Source organism: Zonotrichia leucophrys, chromosome 10 (genome assembly GCF_028769735.1).
Source record: "Zonotrichia leucophrys gambelii isolate GWCS_2022_RI chromosome 10, RI_Zleu_2.0, whole genome shotgun sequence".
Classification (NCBI taxonomy): Eukaryota; Metazoa; Chordata; class Aves; order Passeriformes; family Passerellidae; genus Zonotrichia; species Zonotrichia leucophrys.
The window spans coordinates 12,119,986-12,139,592 of NC_088180.1; the positions used below are offsets into that span (position 1 = coordinate 12,119,986).

The 19,607-nt window shown below is 41.4% G+C and overlaps 1 protein-coding gene across 2 annotated transcripts in view; it reads right to left on the minus strand.

Moving 5' to 3' along the window:
- The window catches only part of ARNT2 (aryl hydrocarbon receptor nuclear translocator 2), a 94,106-nt gene extending 75,617 nt beyond the window's left edge, over nucleotides 1-18,489 (minus strand). The window contains exon 1 of one of the 2 annotated variants that reach the window (XM_064721864.1): nucleotides 18,163-18,489. In XM_064721864.1, coding sequence (XP_064577934.1) covers nucleotides 18,163-18,193 — 31 coding nt within the window. In that variant the 5' untranslated portion in view covers nucleotides 18,194-18,489. The remainder of the gene's footprint in view (nucleotides 1-18,162) is intronic. The other variant, XM_064721866.1, reaches the window with a different exon arrangement.
- Nucleotides 18,490-19,607: the final 1,118 nt, after the last annotated feature.

Sequence of the window (19,607 nt, forward strand, 5' to 3'; positions counted from 1 at the left end):
AGGAATAATATAAAAATCCTAATTAACTAAAAACTTTCCCCTCCACCACAATGCCCTTGTGCTTTGGGGTGTGAGGGGGGCCCACCCCTAATCTTGAAGATAAATTAGGGCATATGGTGAGCAGTTGCTAGAGAAACGTTCTCTTTTTCAAAATGAAGATCAGAGCTTTATCCTCTGCCTGCATCACAGGTGAATGTTAAGCACACTCAGAGTGGGGGGGGAGATGATGAGATGGAGCTGCTCAGTTGAAGGGGCACTGTCTGCTCAGCAGAGACTGGGACCAAGCATTTTAGAGAGTGGCCTAACATATTCCAGAGGCCAAATCCAGTTACCTCGTTCCCTGCCCTCTCTGCTGTGACTCTGCAGGAGATGCAGGGTCAGTGACGCACCTAAATAGACTGGAAGAGCAAGTTTTGAAGTCAAAGACTGGTACCATATGCCCCACCAGTAGACTGGAAGAGCAAGTTTTGAAGTCAAAGAGGTGAAACCCTCTATGGTACCTCCACACTTGACCGCTGTGTTCACACAAGCCATCCATGTGGGATGTCCTGGGATCTCACTGCAATCCACACCCTTCTGTGTGCCCCACACCACCTGGATGTGCAAAAGAAGGTGGGATGCAGACAAAGAATTGGAAGTAAGCTGTGACAAAATAGACCTTTGGTCTACTTTAGGGGAATTCTTGCTGCAAGTGCTCAGCTTGAGGGACAATGTGAGACCAATCACTGCAGGATGAGCAGCCAACACTCAAAACCAGGATCCTCTGAAACATCCAAAATTAGATATGCCATGCACAAATCACAGTACCCAAAAACCCCACTGTAGAAACATCAATCTTATCTGTAAAACTAAAAAAATATTTCATACATTACCAGCTGATTTTGAATGTTATTTTGACAGCACTTCTTATTTTAATTTCCAATTTTCATGTTAATCACCTTATTACCATGTTGGTAATTCCATTCATCCATATCCACCCTGTGGTCAAGGCACAACAATTTACATTGTGGAGTAAGAAAAGGATCAGGACCACATTCCTATTCACTGCCTACAAGACCAACACATATAAATGAATAAACTCAGAATCAATCAGCACTATCCAGAAGAAGACAGGAGTCACACCTCTGCACCTACTGCAGAGGATGTTATGGACTAAAATTGAACTGGAAGCAACAGACAGAAGATGCACTTGCCAACTTAAAGTTAGGCTGGGAAGAAGGGAAAAGGTAGCTGCTTCTTCATTCCTCCTATCTTCCTGACAAATGACATTGCACCTTACGCCCCTGCATTTTCCCCTGGCTATTTTTCCACTTCTTATTAATAATTCCGTGTTATCTCTTCTTGACCTATTCAGCCTCTGACTGAGGTGAACTATTCCTTGTACTCTCTTTAATAAGCCAATGCATCCAACTGCTGACAAGTCCCGCCAAACTATGACCATTTACCTCAAAAGAGGTTGCTGAAATTCAGAATAGGGAGCAAAGGTTAAAAAAGAAGCCTTAATGGCTCCTGTTCTGAAACCATGTCTCTAGTCTTGGAAAAACAAGAAACCCTCTCAGAATTAAAACAAGGCTTGGATCTGCACTGCAGAATGAAGGTGAAAACTGGCCTGAACCTAAGCACTTGGCCTGCCTCTAAAATGTGATAATCCTTCCCCTTGCAGAAGTGGGACTCTAACTCAAGCAGAAGAGCACCCAGGTCTCCACCATGATTATGCTGGACTGACACATTAGAAGAAAAGTGCTTCTTACATCTAGAGTCTGGAAGTGCATGAAGGAGTGAACCAGAAACAAACCCAAGGACCTGAGGTAGACTCACACTGATAACACAACCTGAGCCTCCAACACTTGGCAAATGTCTCAGATATAAATAGTTACAAGTGGGAAAGTGCACATGCAAATTGGGCAGGGAAGTAGGGCAGCTACTAAAAGACCAGTTTACAGGGAGGATGAAAATCTGACTTGGAAAGGCTGCTCCAGGATTGATGTAAACATCATTAAAAGAAGAGAGGCAGGTGTTTAGCTTACATGAAAGGTCATGTAAAACAGCAGACAACAGCAGCAGGACCATTTAAGGTGTCTGAATGTGACCCTACCTGGTCTTCAGCAGCTACAGACGTGATAATGCAATCATACAACATAATTCCACACTTAATTGTCTCTGAATTAATGTGCCCTGGTTTTATTGACGTTATTTTGGCTGATCTTACTGACATGTGGCAAAAGTGTCAAGCAAATCACCAAAAAACAAGGCTCCCCAAACTATGCATCATTTCCATTTGAAATGAATGGTGATGCTCCCTGCTTCTCTGACATTTTGTATTTGCCAAAAGTAACTGCATAATTACAAGTTATGTGCAAGAAACAGAAGGTAACATTCAGTGTTATTTTCCATACTTTTTACTGAGCATCAGACCTAGCAAATAACATATATGGCTGTTCTGTTATGAAAAACTGCCCACAGCTGACCCATTAATGAACTCAAACTGTGCAAGCACATACCCAGCCTGGGCAAACAAACATGAGGAAAAAAATAATAAACTCCAAGGACTTTCTTTCAAGTTTCTCAGACACAGATCATGCTCAGTCCATTAATTCTTCATTTAACAAGTCTGTTTCATTTATCTTGTTTTGGTTGGCACTCAATTAGAAATTCATGTACAGGACAATTTTTTCCCTTTTTAAAATAGAACACTTGCTGTATTTTATCCAGTAAAACATCAGGAGGTAAAGTGGAAGCTGCAAGACCAGCTAAAGGCACAACAATCCTGAATTAGGCAAAACACCTGCATACAGCCCTGTCCACAGAATTATCACTAATTGTTAAAAGGGCCTAGTAAAATTTGTTGCTTAGTAAAAATGAAAAGAGAACAATCTGAGACTTACCCACTCAGCAAATGCAAGTTAAAAAGATAAAAACCCACATGGCCATACTATAAGCTTTACTGCAATTTTAGCTATGGATGTGTTTTGTCATATCTGCCTCTATATTTTTAAAATTTATTGAGATTGGACTTGTGCCTACAAAGAAAGAAAAGCCCTCTCATCCAAACACTCCTCATCTCCTGCCTTGCACACCAGACAATTTTTGCTGGCCTCTCTTATGACCACATACAGAGAGATATAGATGTATGTACACACATATATACATGTGTATACACACATAGATAAATATAAAATATAAATATATAAACACCAGAAGAGTTAAGCCTGGATTCCTTCTCCCACTGCATTGCTTGCCCCCTCTTGGGTGCCACCCCAAGCCAGTGCACTCCTCAAAGGCAATGTCAAAGCATTTCAGCCACTGTCACACCATCCCACAACTTCCCCCTTCTCATCTTTCTTACCTTCCCTCACCCTTTACTGTTTTTGCAAAGCCTTCCTGACCAATCACAACCATCTCTGGATGCCCCAAACTCCCTACAATGGGCAGCTGTGGATGCCAAAAAAATACTCTATAGGATTTATGTAGTGCCTATCTAAAACTGTGGAAAATAAATAAACATCACTGGCCGGCTGGAAGGTGGGACAGTAGCCAGGGAAGCACCACACATGCTTACTCTGATTTTATACTCCTTCAAGCACCTGCTTTTGGTCCGTGCTAGAAAAGATATGCTGCGCTTGAAAAATTCTACTTTCAGGACAAAACAGCATATTTTCACATCAGGAGCAGCAGAAGTAGCATTTCTTAAGTGAGTTTCTTCTACAAAGGTACAAAAGATAGGAAATTACTGCTATTACTTTATTTCACTAACAATAAAACCAAGCATTTTCCACTGTATGCCCTTACTCCGGATCACTGATTATTAGTTTTACACCATCATTGCTATTTGTTCTTTCTTAAGCTCATCTTGTTTCCTTTCCCTCTTCTATAATCGTTAAAAAAATATTTCAAGCAAATTTCTTTTTATAAGTTCCTACGTAACTGTTTTATGACAAAGAAATAATAGCAGTAACTGCTCAATAGTTTATTTGCACTATGTCATTCTTTGAGGCTTCATTTTTGTTCATTTACCTTCAAACTATTTATTTAAAAATAATATTTCCACAATCCTCTATCAGGTAGTCTGGCTTCTTACTATCTATCTAGCAATTATTTTCCAGCAACAGAAGCTGGTTTAGATTTCAAGCATTTTCAGTGCTCGATCACAAATCTATTTTGTTCATGTACAGGTTCAACTGCCAAATTGTGGAAATTATTTTGAAGCTTCTATTAAAATACTTGCAATGGTATACATAAGAAATAAAACTGACTGAGATCAATACCGTGGCTCTCCAGAGTTTACAACATAACAAGATGACAGCACTCTAAACTTCTATCAACTAAATAAAATGTAGTCAATAGCTGTATAAATGCAAAGAAATAAAGCTAATTGCTAATAAATCTGTCCAGATTTATTCACCAAAATGGATTTTAACTAAATGCAGATCAAGGGTAGCCTAGCTTCCCCAAGAATCCAATGTCTTTTCTCAGCTATTTAATTTTTTCCTCTAACCAGAAATGCACAGAATTCACATGAAAGTCATTGCCAACATCACTTGTCTGTATTTTCTTTTAATTATAGAAATCAGGTATCAGATCTCATGAGCATGAGAGGCAGTATTTATGACTATAACTTTTGGTTCACATTCAAAGAAATTCGACAACATATTTCTTAAATAATGAGCGGAAACGTTCAAGTGAACTAATAAATTCTCGCTCTCCTCTTATAATTATTTAATAGAAATATTCTTATAACTCATTTTCACTGAGCACTAAGTTCACAGGTGCAAGCAGTTATATAATTTATCCTAAATGCAGAAATTTGAAAATGCTTGGAGCCAGACCAAAACAGAAGTGTTATCCCTGCCTACAACTGAGCAATCCCCAGCAGGAATCTCTGCAGTCACCCAGGGATGGTGAGGAAGACCACGAAGGCTTTGTGCATCCTCCTTCTGAGGAACTGGTGCCATCCCACCGAACCCAGCACGGGGTGGCCCAAGATCTGCCCTGCAAGCCCCACTGTGGTCACAGGCTGAGATCTTTGTGCTGCTCCCACCACACCAGGCTGAGACATCCACTCCCCATCAGCTGCAGAGAGCTTGGGAGAAACACAGCCACACGAAAAAGGTGTAAAATGTGGATCACTCTGATTCAAATTATCCACCGAAAATTACTGACTTCAAATGCCTTTATTATTTATTACAGAGATTTTTAAGTGTGCCTCAGAAGGGTCTGTTAATTTTAAATTTCATTCAGAACAGCAACTTGGGTTACCAAATACTTAATTATCAGTAAATTTACAGTGTCCTTGGGCACTGTTGGGTAATCAGAATGCTATTGTTTTCATTAAACAGCATCCTATTGATAGCACTAATGACTTCAGTTCTGCCTGATCAACAAGCAAATGATGCTTATTTGATGTTATGATAATTAATTAGCCTTTCAGGTGTTTTCACACCCCAATTCATTACTAAGAATAAGAATTTTTATGTGAAACACCTCAAAAAGAATATCAGTATATAAAAAACACATTTTAAAAATAGGGTGTGGTTCAGTACTTTTTTCTTTTCTCGTGATTTCTAATACAATATTCTCTGCCTAAAAACTGCAGGGGAAAAACCCCACATTTAACTCCTTTCAAAAACTCAGCCTGAGCATTGTAAATACTCAGTTCATTTTATGCCTGTCTGAAATGCCTCTAAGTCAAAGGAGATTTTCTGATTAAAATTTCTTTTATTTTTTTTTTCTCTAAAGACTGAAGAAAACAGCCAACCTCACTTTCCCATAGGAGCAAGTAGGATGAAAAAACATGACTCAAACAGGGTATACAAGTGAACAGCCATTATTTCCCCTTGCTCAGTTTACAAAATACTGTAGTCCAGCCTTCAGAACATGGAAGAGGGCTATGGCTAAGAAAATTCCAGATTCAAACTGAACTGAATCTCAAAAACCAACCTGAAAAGAGTGCACCAGTGATCCCACAATGTTCACCTGTCACCAATCTGGATGTGTTCAGTTTAACCTCCCAATAAGGACAACCTTCAGAACATCTGATGTCTTACCTTATCTGATACAACAACCCACATTAGCAGTCACCCTCCTCCTTGCAGATGAGTTTCCCAAACCCTGAATTTTTCTGCAAGCAAAAAACCCACATTATTTCAAATAAAGATTTTAGTGATTTTTTTACTTTTCACTGCCCTTTCACTTCTCTAAATGTTTTTTAAAACATCCCTCCTTTTAGGTAATTTCACATGTTATATCTCTCATGTCTGCAAACAAAACAAAAAAAAACAAACAAAAAAAAACAACAACAAAAAAAAAGAAGCTTACAAGCTTTTGGGTGTTCAAAACAGCATTTGCTGTTGTTGTTGCTTTCTAAAATTTTTCATTCCTACAAATATTCCAAATGGCACACCCCAATGTTATGGCATAAGGGAAACCTTCATAGGGATGTAGAAAATACTAAACACTACAAAGCTCTGCTGTAAAATATTCCTTAGTGTTACTTCAAGTTTCCTACACTCCCAATAATTTCTTATGAATTTTGGAACACTTTTTCTGCTTAACTTCTTCCCAGAGCTACCTCTTGAACACATTTTATAAAACTGAATCTCATGCTTTCTTTTTAAAATCACCAGTTTTAACATAAGAGAAATGCTGTTTCCAGGTAGGCTGTGCTGGACTTTCTGAAGTGATCAGCAGTAACAGCCATGCTCTTACTTGCTTTTTCAGAATTACAGAATACAAGATTTGCTGGATATTCTACCAATGAACCACTAAACAATAAAAAAAAAAGCATATAACAACAAAGCATTATTTTTCTATGTCCCCATATTCACATTAAACATGATTTGACATCCATTACAAGCCACTTGTTCCCAAAAGCATACAGACAGTTCTGTGCATACATCAAATGCAGAAGTAAGGAATGATACTGAAAAAACCCTCACTGTAAACAAACTGGATGTTTGTCAAAAAACAAGCTGATTGTTTGTCTGCAAATATTGACCAAAGTAAGGTTTTAGCTTTGCTATTTGCTGACTGAAGAGCAGCACAGGCAAGTACACAGGACACACAAGATTATTCTGAATTCCAAGCCTGGCAATCAGGTTCCAGCTACTACAGGGACTGCACGCAGCAAAGCAAACAACCAGTGGCAGCCACGTGCATTTACCAGGAAATCACTGCAAATACTTTATCCTTACATTTCAACATTAGAAAGAATCATGATTTCATTTCTGAAAATGTATTTACTTCCAGGGACAGCTCACTGATTTGATTTAAAGATCAGTTTGAGTTAACCCACTAACCAAATACCCTCATATAATACATTGTCCTACTTTTAAATTTAACTTGCAAATGCACAACGAACACTTGAAAACTATCTCATAATTCTCACTCAGTGCAAGTGTGTTTTTCATATAGTTTGATCATCTCTTTGGTGTATGAAGCAATGTACATTTTGCTCTCAATCTTAATACAAACTGTAACAGGATAAGAATAAACTAATGCATTTTCAAATGCAAATTTAAGTGTCAAAAGCAACCATAAGACAACATGATGCAAGCTGTAAAACCTATATTAATACTTTAAAGCCAGTGGATTGTTGCTAGTTCAGCACTGAAATAACAATCTATCATGTGTATATTCTGCCAATACACTTAAAAAGCACATTATCCAAATATCCTACCTACTTTGTAAAGAAAATACAAATTAATGGTTATTCATGTGCCTGGCATAAATAATAACTGCTGTTTCCAGAGAGAAAAGAAGTTGTATATTTTCCTTTTTCTCTCTCTGTTTCTTCCCAAAGGGAGGAAAATTTTTCGCTAATCCAACATAAAAGTGGTTGAAATAAAAATCTATTAATAAAACATTATCAATTAGTACATCAAAATGAAGCACATTCTCTGCTTGTCCCAGCATAGGCATCTTACAAATATGTCATTTTTACAACTGATATATATGAAAAAAGCATCTCAAATTATGCAGTCTTACAAACAGGACTTGCAAACCGGTGGTAAGATAAACGAAAACAAAAGTCAGACGACTTAATTGTGGCATGTGAATGTTATTTGTCAGTGATTCAGTAGAAAGCCTGTAGCAAACTTGAACCCTGTCCAGGGCTGTACCACGAGCCTGCCTTTTTGCCCTGGTCAATTCTCTGACATGGGGCAGCCAGTGATACATGAGAAATGTGCAGCCAGGGTGCAGCAGCCAGGAATCTTCCTGCACAGTGGCAATCTACTGGTCTCTGAAATTCTTATTCCTAATTACCACATTCATTTTAAATTTAGCAAAGATGAAAGAGTATTTTGTCCTTAGGACCATCCTGAAAAACCCAGGGAGGGGCGTGGGTGGAGACACCATGAACTCAGAGCTGAGCTTGGATCCACCATCATTAACTCTACTGTAACACTCAGAGATGGAGCCAAGGCTCCTCAAACCCTGCACCATGTACCACATGCGTGCCCTTCCTAGAGCAAAGTGAGGATTGGCATGCTGCCCGTGTCTCACTCAGCTCTGCCAAGGGCAGAAAGTCTTTTGCACATCAGTAGATGAGGCAGAACCAATTCCTTAATGTCATATCAACCTTTTCATCAAAGTCGTCAGAAACTACTATAGAGGAGGAATAAAGAGGCATGTGCCAGCTATGAGACTAATGAATGCCTTTCCTCCAGCAAAACATAATTCAGCATGAACTCCACGTTACTGTTCTTCCCACCCACTCACACATCTCCAGCTGATAGTACTCAACCAAAATGCCAACAAGTAAAACCACACACCTTTTAATTCAGCTACTGAACACCAGCACTAAAATTTCATTCCATCCTAGAGCTGCCTAACCTCAAACATTATTTACATATTTATGTGCCTCCTTTTTTTAAAATATGTATGGAACCTGGAGAGAGAAACACAGGTGACAAAAAGGAACACTTTGGAGAGCAAAGATATTGAGACTGGCAGCTTCCCCTAAAACATTAAAGACCATTATAATCCTCACCTCAGTCCCATTTACAGTTCAGAACCAAAGAGCTCTGAAGCAGAAGGAGAACACCACTAAAACAAAATATGATTAAGTCTTGAGTCAGGAAACACTTAGGAAATGTATAATGTTAGCTTGTCTGAAAAGTGAAAGAGTACCAAGATATATTTAAGCAAAAGACTAATACATCTCAGCAAGGCACATGTTCATTGAGTGTATCAGAAACAGCTCAGAGAGTACAGAAAGTCCAGGAACACTCGGGTTTTACTTAGAAGAAAAACAACCCAACATCTGTGATCATTCAAGAACCAAGTCTCAAGTATGAGTAAAACACAAGGAGCCCAAAGACTCGTATACACCCAAGTACTTCACAGACATCAGCAACAACAAAGAAGGAAGAAAATTCCCTATTGCAGTCTCATTCTGTAAGTATCCATAATGGAAATTTTATACTTAATTTTATTGTGTCTGTAATCAGCTATTTTTGGTAGGGTTTCCATGTAGTCTGATCTAGAACACTTTGTTGTTAGTAAGAATCCAGTTCCAGATAAATAGTTTCACTTGGACCAACCCTAACTCACAGATGGCAGAGAATCCACAGAGACATCACACATTTTTAAGAACTTGTTTCAGAAAACTGGGAAATTTGGATCCTGTGGGCCTCAACACTTGGCATTTGGGGAAGATTGCTATGTTCACTTAAGACATTCTTAATTTCAGCAGTCCACTGTCCCTTTGCTGGAGATGCAGCTAGAAAATGAAGACAATTTTCCAGTCCTCATAAGAGGGTTTGAGAAGGCTCCTATGTTTTTCATAGCGATCACTCATTTACTTCAGTTTCAACAATGAAAATGCATATTTCAAACCTTCACTAGAGTAAGCAAAAAAAACCCCACAACTGCTGTTCCCACAAACCTTATTGCACACCATATAAACTTACTTTTTCTTTCTTTCCCTTAAACCAGAAATATTTTAGATGAAAACATAAAAACATAGCAGAGGAACCTTTATCTCTGAAACACTGAACATAGTACCAATAATTTGTCATTATATTCCTACACTGAAAATCTCATTACAACAAAAGGAAGCTTTAATTATACAGCCTTTTTTCTATTGGTCAAACCACTACTTATTACAGAAAGTGCAAAACATTTTCAGGGTGAGACATCTAGATGTGGGGGGCCAGGGTATCTCTTAAAGATGCTTTAAAATAAATTAAATCCAAGGAAGACACTGATGTGCCATATACTGTGATAGAAATATGACTCACAGGAGTAGCCAACAGACTGACCAGAGATCAACCTCCATGGACTGATGCTAAATGAGCCACCTCTCAGTGACTGGGAACACAAGAATTTATCATTGCAAACCACGATTTTCTAGTTATCACTATTTGAAGTGTTTAAAGCTGGGCTCAAAACTGAGCTAGGAACTTTGCTAGCAACTTCACTGGACACAACACAATGGAAATCCAGCTCAGCCATGGCCTGGCAGTACTAACAGCAACACAACTTTTTGTCCATGAAGGGATGGAATATGATGCAGAGGGCAGTGACACACAGTAGCTAGTGCCTTTTTGTAGCTAATTTTATGGCTATAATCCACTTCCCACAGCTACTGTTACAATCAGCACCTCATTTCAGGGGCTGACTTCTGCCACATGTGAGGGTCACCGTGTGCTGGGCTGATTCACCACTTCCCATGTGGCAGAAGCTCAGCAAATTAAAATACCAGCCCCATACTCACAGGCTGGGCACAGCAAACTTGCCATTAACTTCAGCAGCCTGGCACTCCTCAGGACACTACTGGATGAGCTGCAGACATACCAGACACAGCCTGGTTTTACTTATTGCAATAGGATGTGGAGGTTGGGGATGCACTCTGCAAAGCACAGTCCAGAAAGGAGGAAATAATCTCTGTTCTCAAAAGAATTTACCACTAAATTGAAAAAAAATCTGAGACTACTGCACAAGCTATTTTAACTCTTCTTGCATTCAAAATAATTAGTTATATCCCAAGTTCTAAAAGCACTTCCAGTTCAGTTCAAATTTTCCATCCAGATATTACAAGCAATACAGTTTTAAAATATATGCATTTCAAGGGCATTTAACAGCACCCAGATGTCCACCTAGCTTCACTAATAGAAACAGCCAGCAGTAAACAAGTTCCTAAAACTACCTACTTGCATGGAATTGTGCTCTGGGTTAGTACTGGGAAAGTATTAGGGATAATTTTTCAAAATCAGGCCTGCAGGTTCCTTTGCTTTTACCTCTGAGGAATACAAATATGCAGTGTTTTTGTTCTTTGCAGCTCAGTGATTTACTGGCATGCCTCTTCCCATAAAATATTTGCATATATCTGAGAGTCAAACTGTTCTGATACATTCTGTGTTTGCCAGGAAGTGAACGCTTCACTTCAGTGTAACTGAACATTTAAAGAACGACAGGCACCAGGACAAATGGCAGCATAATTAACATACCAATGAAGAGCCAGTTGTTAATTACTATCCATTTTAGGCATTTTGTATGAGCAACTTACCTGAAAAGCCTTTCCATCTGCATGCTGGCAAAGCCAGTAATTAAACAATTCAACACCCCTTTTGCTTGATTAGAGAAAAAATTACAATTATTTTATATTATTCTACTTGTCACATGCAGTTGACATTTAGATGAGAAAAACCCGCAGCAGCCCAGATCTAAGCATTTGAAATTAATACTATGAGCTGTCTTTGAACAAAACAACAACACCCATCCAGGGCAGATGCAAGCTAATAGAGGCTCCTAATTTGTCACAGCTGATTACACCTCCCAGTACCTGCTGGGCTGCAGGGAGGCAGCACAGAAAAAGTACCACTTTTCTCTAAGGGGGACTTGAGATGCTCCCCACAGAACAAATCTGAATTCATAAGCTGCTGAAAGACTTGGGAGTAGCACCAGCACAATGCCAGGATTCATTTACATTTCAACAACACTGAGAAGTCAATACAAAGCTGAGCACAGAGAAAATACAGGAGTTACAGGAGTTGTGAGAAAGGTAGAGACACCTAAGTGTGAAAAGCAGGATGGAAACCACGGGACAGAAATAGCAAAGATAAGCAAAATGGAAACAAACGCTCACAAGAAAGAAAAAGGAAGCAGAAAGTTTAGAAGCATTCATCAATATGTAGAGTACCCAAAAGAAAGGATTTCTCTTTCTCCCTGTGCAGATGGCTCTGCTCAAGGAAGACCAGCGTGCTTTGGGTACAAAAAAAAGGAAATTACATCTATCTTGAAAACAGCTTCTAATTCATCACACATCGCATGACTACGGCCACTAATCCATGCCAACAATAAAACTGAGATCCATTTGAAATTTTGACTATCCAAAATAAACTCTGAATCAGCTCTTGATAAAAAACTGTCATTCTCCGTTTCATCCTGCATTTTCAAACCACGTAATTTCTGCACATTAAAGGCCAGATCTTGCCAAAATCCTGTAACATTTTGTGACAAAGTAGTTCTTCTCAGAACAGACAGAAAGTGCACGGTCCATGGGGGTTTATTCCATCTATTCATTTTCATGTGGATTTTTATTTGAAACAATGGAAGATGTTGAAGGATTATTTTTCTCAAGTTCTTTCTTTGCATCTATCTTACTTGAGTTATAATCAGAAGGCAAATAAAATGTACAAATGCAGCCTCATAAAATTTTTCTCTTCCTCCTTGACAGAATGATTGATACAGATGGGGTGACAGGAAATGCTTTAGAGCTGAACAAAGAAAACACTGTTAGCAAGAAGTAAACTGTACCAATGGTTTCTAGAGCAAGCACCCACCCACAATGTCTGGAATGTCACATTTTTGCCTGTGTTGTCCAGCAAATGCAATGTTTTGCATGAAATAAGTTGCAGAATGGTGAAGGAGCAGCTCTGACTTTGCTGAATTCTTTCCCACATCACCTTTATTGAGCACAGCCCTCCTGCCAGAGGCAGCTGGGGTTGGTATCTGCACACATCCCTGCTCTGCCCAGAGCTGGCCAGACACAACAGCTCATCCTGAGCTGATTCATCCATCCCCAAACACTGCTGGCCAGCCAAAGACACTTTGCTAGACTGGAAAATCTGCCAGAGATCTTCAACAAGAGCCACGATCTAAATCCCCATCTCTTAAACTCCAGACCCCTCTTTCTCTTTCCTACTGCAAATTTTAATAACATTGTAATTTCTGCAGGTAGCACTGAATTAACACATTTTCCATTCCTGCTTGTCAGTTCTGAAGCAGTAAGCCCCCCAAAATTACTCTGAGCGACACACATATCTGATCTTCACAACCATTTAAGCATAATCTCTGAATACATCTTCATAATGACAGCCCCATTTCTGTCCTCTTAATAACAATAATCACTACATCAACAGGGTTATTTTGCCTTGACTATTTTGAAAAGGCTATTTTTTTTCTTTTCTATCTAATCTCTATTGCAATTTTCCTTACTGCCAAGAAATATCAGCAACACCACATGGTATTACAGAAATCAGCAATATCTCTTTTGTTTTGCATTTTTATTAGAGGAATGGGAAAACATTATTCTATTGAAAAAAATATCTGGAACTAACCACAAGCTACATATGCAAATTTCAAATAACTATTTTGTGATAAAAGAGATTAAATCTTTTGTATGACCTATACCTATACCTCAGAAATATAAAAATAAAATGGCATTTCTTCAATGCCAGTTACTGTTCAGTACACAGTCCTGAAGGACAAAACATTATCACAGAACAATTCAAGAGGCATTGGCATCTCATATCACAGTTTCACTGAATTAAGGACCAATTCTGCAGTACCAGAGCTATGAAAACACAAGAAGAAAAAGATCTGCAGTGTAAACCTCCCATTAGCTAATGAGTATTCTAATTTTGAAACCCTTTTTTTAAACTTTGTCCTAGAATGATGACTACTTTTTTGCATACCAGAAGCATCAGAGCTCATTATAACCTCCATCACTACAACACTCCATGTACTCCCCAGTCTGCTGTTAAATTGATTTTTTAGTTTGCTGGATAGTCTTGTAATGAAGGGCTGAGCAGCGGCAATAAAACACAACTTTTGGGCTTAGAGTTGAATGATTTTGAAATCTAAAACACTGATGTAGATTCTTTTTTTTTAATCATCAATTTCAAAGCTGTTTGAAATCTAAAGAAAAGAATGGCCAGACTGCCAGAAAGCCAGCTCCTTTTGGGAATATGAGCTGAGCACCATCAAAAAAATTCTTTCACAGTACTTAATATCTTAGTAACTTCAGCCCAAATGTAGGACTGGGTAAAAAATGATTTGGTTCTCAGAATATCTAGTTCAAATAGAAGAATGATTTCTGTCCACTTAACTCTCAAGTCAACAAACACATAAACCCCAAAAGCACCTCCCAGAACCCAATGCACTGACCTAAACCAAGAGTCCAGATGCAGGGCTTACAAGTCTTCATGAATATGACAGAAAATTTGCTGTTAACTCATTACAAACTGAAAGCAAAGAGAGCTTCTTTAATAGTATTTCTTAAAGTTAAAATGCCAATTTTTTATATTTTGGATTAGCCATGGGCTGAAAGGACCCCTCATGAGCTGCTGTGGTTGCAGTAATGTCCTAAGCCCCAGCAACTCCCTTCTCTCCTGTCACAACATCTCTCTCTACACATTTCTAGTAGATGCCCTTTGGAGGACATACCTTTGTATTTGGGGCTCTCTGCTTAAAAAGAAATCACTAAAAGGAGCTCTAAGGATTACATGAACAACTCAGTTACTTTTTTTCCCCAATTAAATATAAAATTACAACCCTAAGGATTTATAAAATTGTAAAACATCACCAAAAATGCATCCTGTGGGATCTTCCCTCTAAAGTAACTCTAAACTGCAAAATTTCATGATTTCTCTTGTCTTGACTTTCGAATTCGTGGCATTTTGGCAATACATCTGTACTACCTTCCATTCAGGGGTACCTCAGTGGGAAGAACTGAGAGGATGCCTTTCAGTTCATTTCTCGTCACCTGACCACAGCAGAAATTTGCTGCTCACCCATCAGACTGAGCAAGACTGGAACTCATCACCCCAAAACCAGCTGATGTCTCAGGAAAAAAAGTGCCTACACTCATTAAGAATTTTATGTTTTCATCCCACCCTGGATAATACAAGAATCACCACTTCAACTTAAGTAAAATCTGGACCCAAAGCAGAACAGTTCTGACAAAGTTTGCGTTCCAAAAATAACACATTTCAAACAGACATGGCACTAAGTTACTGTGCTGCAAGCAGTAATATACAAAATGCTTGTAACACCTCCACAGCTTTTTTGTTCTTAAATCCCATTTAATATGCCAATCTTATTTCAGGAGGAAATAAATTAACTGTGATGCTTTGTGCCAATGCAGATGAGCTTCCCACACACCTGTATTGTTTCACACTTCAGTTTGTCACCCAGAGTACGAGAAACCAACCCAGCACTCCCAGCCAGACCCGTTCCAAGGCTGAGCAAGAGGAAGCAGCTTCTCCCACACAGCCCCTCAGCTGTGCCAGGGTGATGCTCAGCTGCAGATATGCACCCTCACCAAAAAGAGCCATCAGTGAACATCTCACACAGCCCAGGGAGCCCACAGAGCTTCCAAATCTGAGCCACCACAAATTGGTCCCTGACACTGCAGTTCCCGTGAGCCTCAGGTGGGAAAGGACGCAAACTGCTCCCAGTTCTATGAACTTCCCTAACTGAAACTCTCCATTAAAAAGATCTGTGGGAAAAAGGATAAATCTGCACCTCACACAACAGAGATGATGCTACTACAGCACTACATGGGTCTGCAGCAGGAGATCCCAAACTGAAACACTTTCACACAGTTAGAGAACACCCAGCTCTTCTCTCTCTGCTAATCCCCATTCCACTATCTAGAATATGACTAAAACCACATGTATTTGTATTGTGGTAGCTGCAAGTTAATGTCCTGCCTAAATTACCAACTGTTATTAGAGCCCCAGACAATTGCTTAATAAAAATTTAATCATATTGTAATTTCTAATCATCATTAAAGATGCTTAACAAGTTAATCCTCTATTGTGCTCCCCTAACATTGCAGATCAGAAAGTCAACGGGCACAAGGTGGCACAGCTCCACCAATACTAATAGGGCTACTTTCATCTTACTCCAGCTGAGGATCTGTCCCCAAGGGAAAACAACAGGATTAAAATCATTCTGCTACAGATTTTGGCTGTTTCTCTGCATTGCTTTGCAGTTATTAAAAAAAAAAAAAAAAAAAGAACAGTGACAAATTATGATTTTAAACAGTTTTTTACAAGTGGAGGTATTTCCCACAGCTCTATCTTCTGCTGTCCGTGGTAGAGCAAAGGCAGCACTGTGCTACAGATTGAAGATCTCCTTTCCTCACATCTCCCCACTTTGACTTCACCTCAGTGTCTGACAACAACACTTCTCATGCTCAGAAAATGTGGGAGGATCATTAATAAATTTGTCTTTCAGCTCAGACCTGCTCCAGCTGCCCAGACAGGAGCAGAACGATGCTCTGTAACCTCAGCCTTGCAGAAGGGATCTTGGTTCCCTTCAGGAAACCAACACCTTTCCGTAACCTTCCCATGGACCAGCAATCTGTGCTTCCGAGGGTTTGAGGACCACGCTGCAGATCAACTTTCACCGTGTCACATACACAGAGATGCACACAGGCAATACACTTGGCCCTTCCTTCCTCTTTTCATTTCCTCAATAATCCCATTACAATCCCTCAATTCAACAAGCGGTCACAGGAGAACAATGGTGAAGCCCAACTCAGTTAGGAGCAGTCCATGTAGACTGTACCTCCTGCAACCACATCTTTTTGTGGGTTCAGCCTCAGGCAGGTGGGCACAGAGAGTGGGAAAGGCTGGTGCCAAAGGGGCTCTGCTGTAACTCAGCAGTTTCAGCACTGGCCTCTAAGCGGACAGGGCTGTTCCTTCAGTGTGTAGCTTGGAAAGCAGACAGGAGGATGGCAAACCAAACCCAAGGCAAAAAATGCTGTTTGTAACCCCTTCTGACTGCAAAACTGATTGCACTGAGAGCACTCAGTGAAACTCTCTTTTATGATCACAACATGGTACCCTGAAAGCGAAATGATATTAATTTCATAACCTTCCCTTAATTATTAATTTTCATTTAATATGCAGAATTCTGATACTAAAACCTACTCTGACTGACAAATATCAATTTCTGCTTACTGTACTGGCACTTATTGAACCAAATTCATTGTTTATATCATAATATTTACTTTCAGCATGACAACCGCACTACCAACTACAGCAGGATTTAATCTAATGAACAAGTTTTAAACATTAGTTGGCATTTACTCAAGCAAGCCTTTAATTGTCAGAACTCAATCTGACTCTACAAAAAATGACATAATGCAAGCACAAATTAAAACAAGTAATACTGAAATTGACCTTTAATAGCAATATTCTTCCTTAGTACTGAACCCAGTGCAAGATTCATCATCCCAATTATTTTCAGTGTCAGATACTTGTTGATCCACACCAAGTTGACCCAAGTCCATCTCCAAAATACTACCCTGGCCTTTCAGCCAAATTCACTTTATTCCATCGGCCATTGAACAAAACAGATGTTACATCTCACAGACACACAACAAAACGTCGGGGAATGCCTTCTCTCACGAAAAAACTGAATGGGAAAATGCTTGTAAGTTTCTTTAGTCAATAACTCTAGTACTAACAGCAAATATTTACTGCATCCTTCCGAAAGGAAACAAACATAGGGCACATGCCGAGGTGCCCTTGGTCAGTTTCAGCACCGTTTCGGCTCCACGAGCCGACAATGAAGCTGCCAAACCAGAGGCAGGGAAAGCCAATGTTCCTACTCGTGCCCAGGGCAGGCACGGCTCCGCACTGCCCGTCCCCGCTGCTCCATGCCCGGAATGCTTATGCACCACTGTTCGTGTCTGCAGCGCTGCACCGAGCCCGGCAGCCACAGGGGCCACAGGGGCGGCGTGTCCCGCGGAACCCCACGGGCTCCCGGCTCCGCTGGCCCGGCTCTGCCCGGCCCGGGGCCCCGCGGGAGGAGCGGCGGGACCGCCCCGGGGCTGCGGGCACCGCGCCGGGCCGGGCGGGGGGAGCCGGCGGCGGGGGCGTGTTGTGCGGCGGGGCCACTTGGGGCGAGACGGCAGCTACTCACCGGGAGGGTTTACCGCCGCCGGCGTTGCCATCTTGTCTCTGAGAAGAATTAAGACAAATGCAAGAGGGGCGGAGGGATGCTCAGAGCAGCCCGGGGGAAGCGCGGGAGGGGCAGGCAGCCGGCGCCAGGGCGGGCGGGCCGGGCGGCGCGGGGGCGGCGGCTGCTCCCGCCCCGGGACCGGCGGCGCTGCCCGCTCCGTGCGGGGCGGCCCAAGATGTCCGATGGCCCCGCGCCGCCTCTGCTCATGCGCCGCGCTCAGTGAGCATGTGCCGGGCGGCCGCACATGTGCGCTGGGCCCGCGGTCGCCGCTGCCCGGCCGGGACCCCCCGCAAGAACCGGCGGGAGCCGCCCCCGACACGGCCCCGGAACGGCCGCCCCCCTCGGGGCTCGAACCCGCGGCCCCAGGGCGCGAACTTCCCTGAGCCGGGGGCAGCCAGCGCAATCCGCGGGCAAGGGTGCGGCCCAACGGCCCCAAAACCAGCGGGGAGTGGGCGCTGACCTCCGGCTCTGAGGGGGAGGCTGGGGTGCTCTGTGTCGCCCTTAAATTGAGGGAGGAGCTTGGGTTGCTGACTTCCAGCACTGAGTGGGAAGGTTGGGGTGCTCTGTGTCACTCTTAAATGGAGGGAGGAGGTTGGGGTCTGTCCATGACCTCCGGCACTGAGCAGGAGGGCTGGGGTGCTCTGTGTCACCCTTAAATTGAGGGAGGAGGTTGGGGTGCTGTGTGTCACTCTTAAGTTGAAGGAGGAGGTTGGGGTGCCATCCATGCCTTCCTAAACTTAAGGGGAAGATCGAGGTGCAGGTCACCACCACCCATGAGCGGATGCCGTAGAACGACATTACTGCCATTGGTGTTGTCCCCAGATAATGACATCCCTCTTCCCCTGAGGTGGCAAGATCCTCTTGAAGATGGGCGACAGAGCCCCATGAGTTCACACTCATCAAGTGTACAAAAGTAGGCAGGAATTCAGGCATTCTATGCCCGTCCAGGTGGAGTGTATGAATGGTACCATATTCCTCTAAAAACCTTGCTTTGGGTCGCACTGCACTTGCTTTCACGCTAAGTAGTGATAACTGAACAGATCCTTTGTAACTCAGCTCACATTTCCCGGCTTTGCATTGCAAACACAAGGACAAAAAATACACTTTCAATGAAATTGGAGATTCTTTTCATAATCTCCTAAGTCAGGTCTTCAAGGGGAAGAACCCCCACTATCCCAGAATTAAACTGCAAGATTTCTGAAAAGCCACTGGGTGTAATAACTGCAGCAGTCACGTGTAATGTGTGTGAAATACTGGGGGAAAAATAATGAATTTTGATGGCTTTGTCATCCCCCTGGAATGCTGCAAAAGCCTGTTAATCTTTAAATGCCTGCCCATGGCTGTGCTCAGTTGCCCTGAACAGCCCTGCACAAGTTGGTGGGAGCAGCCAAGATGAAAAGTTGCAA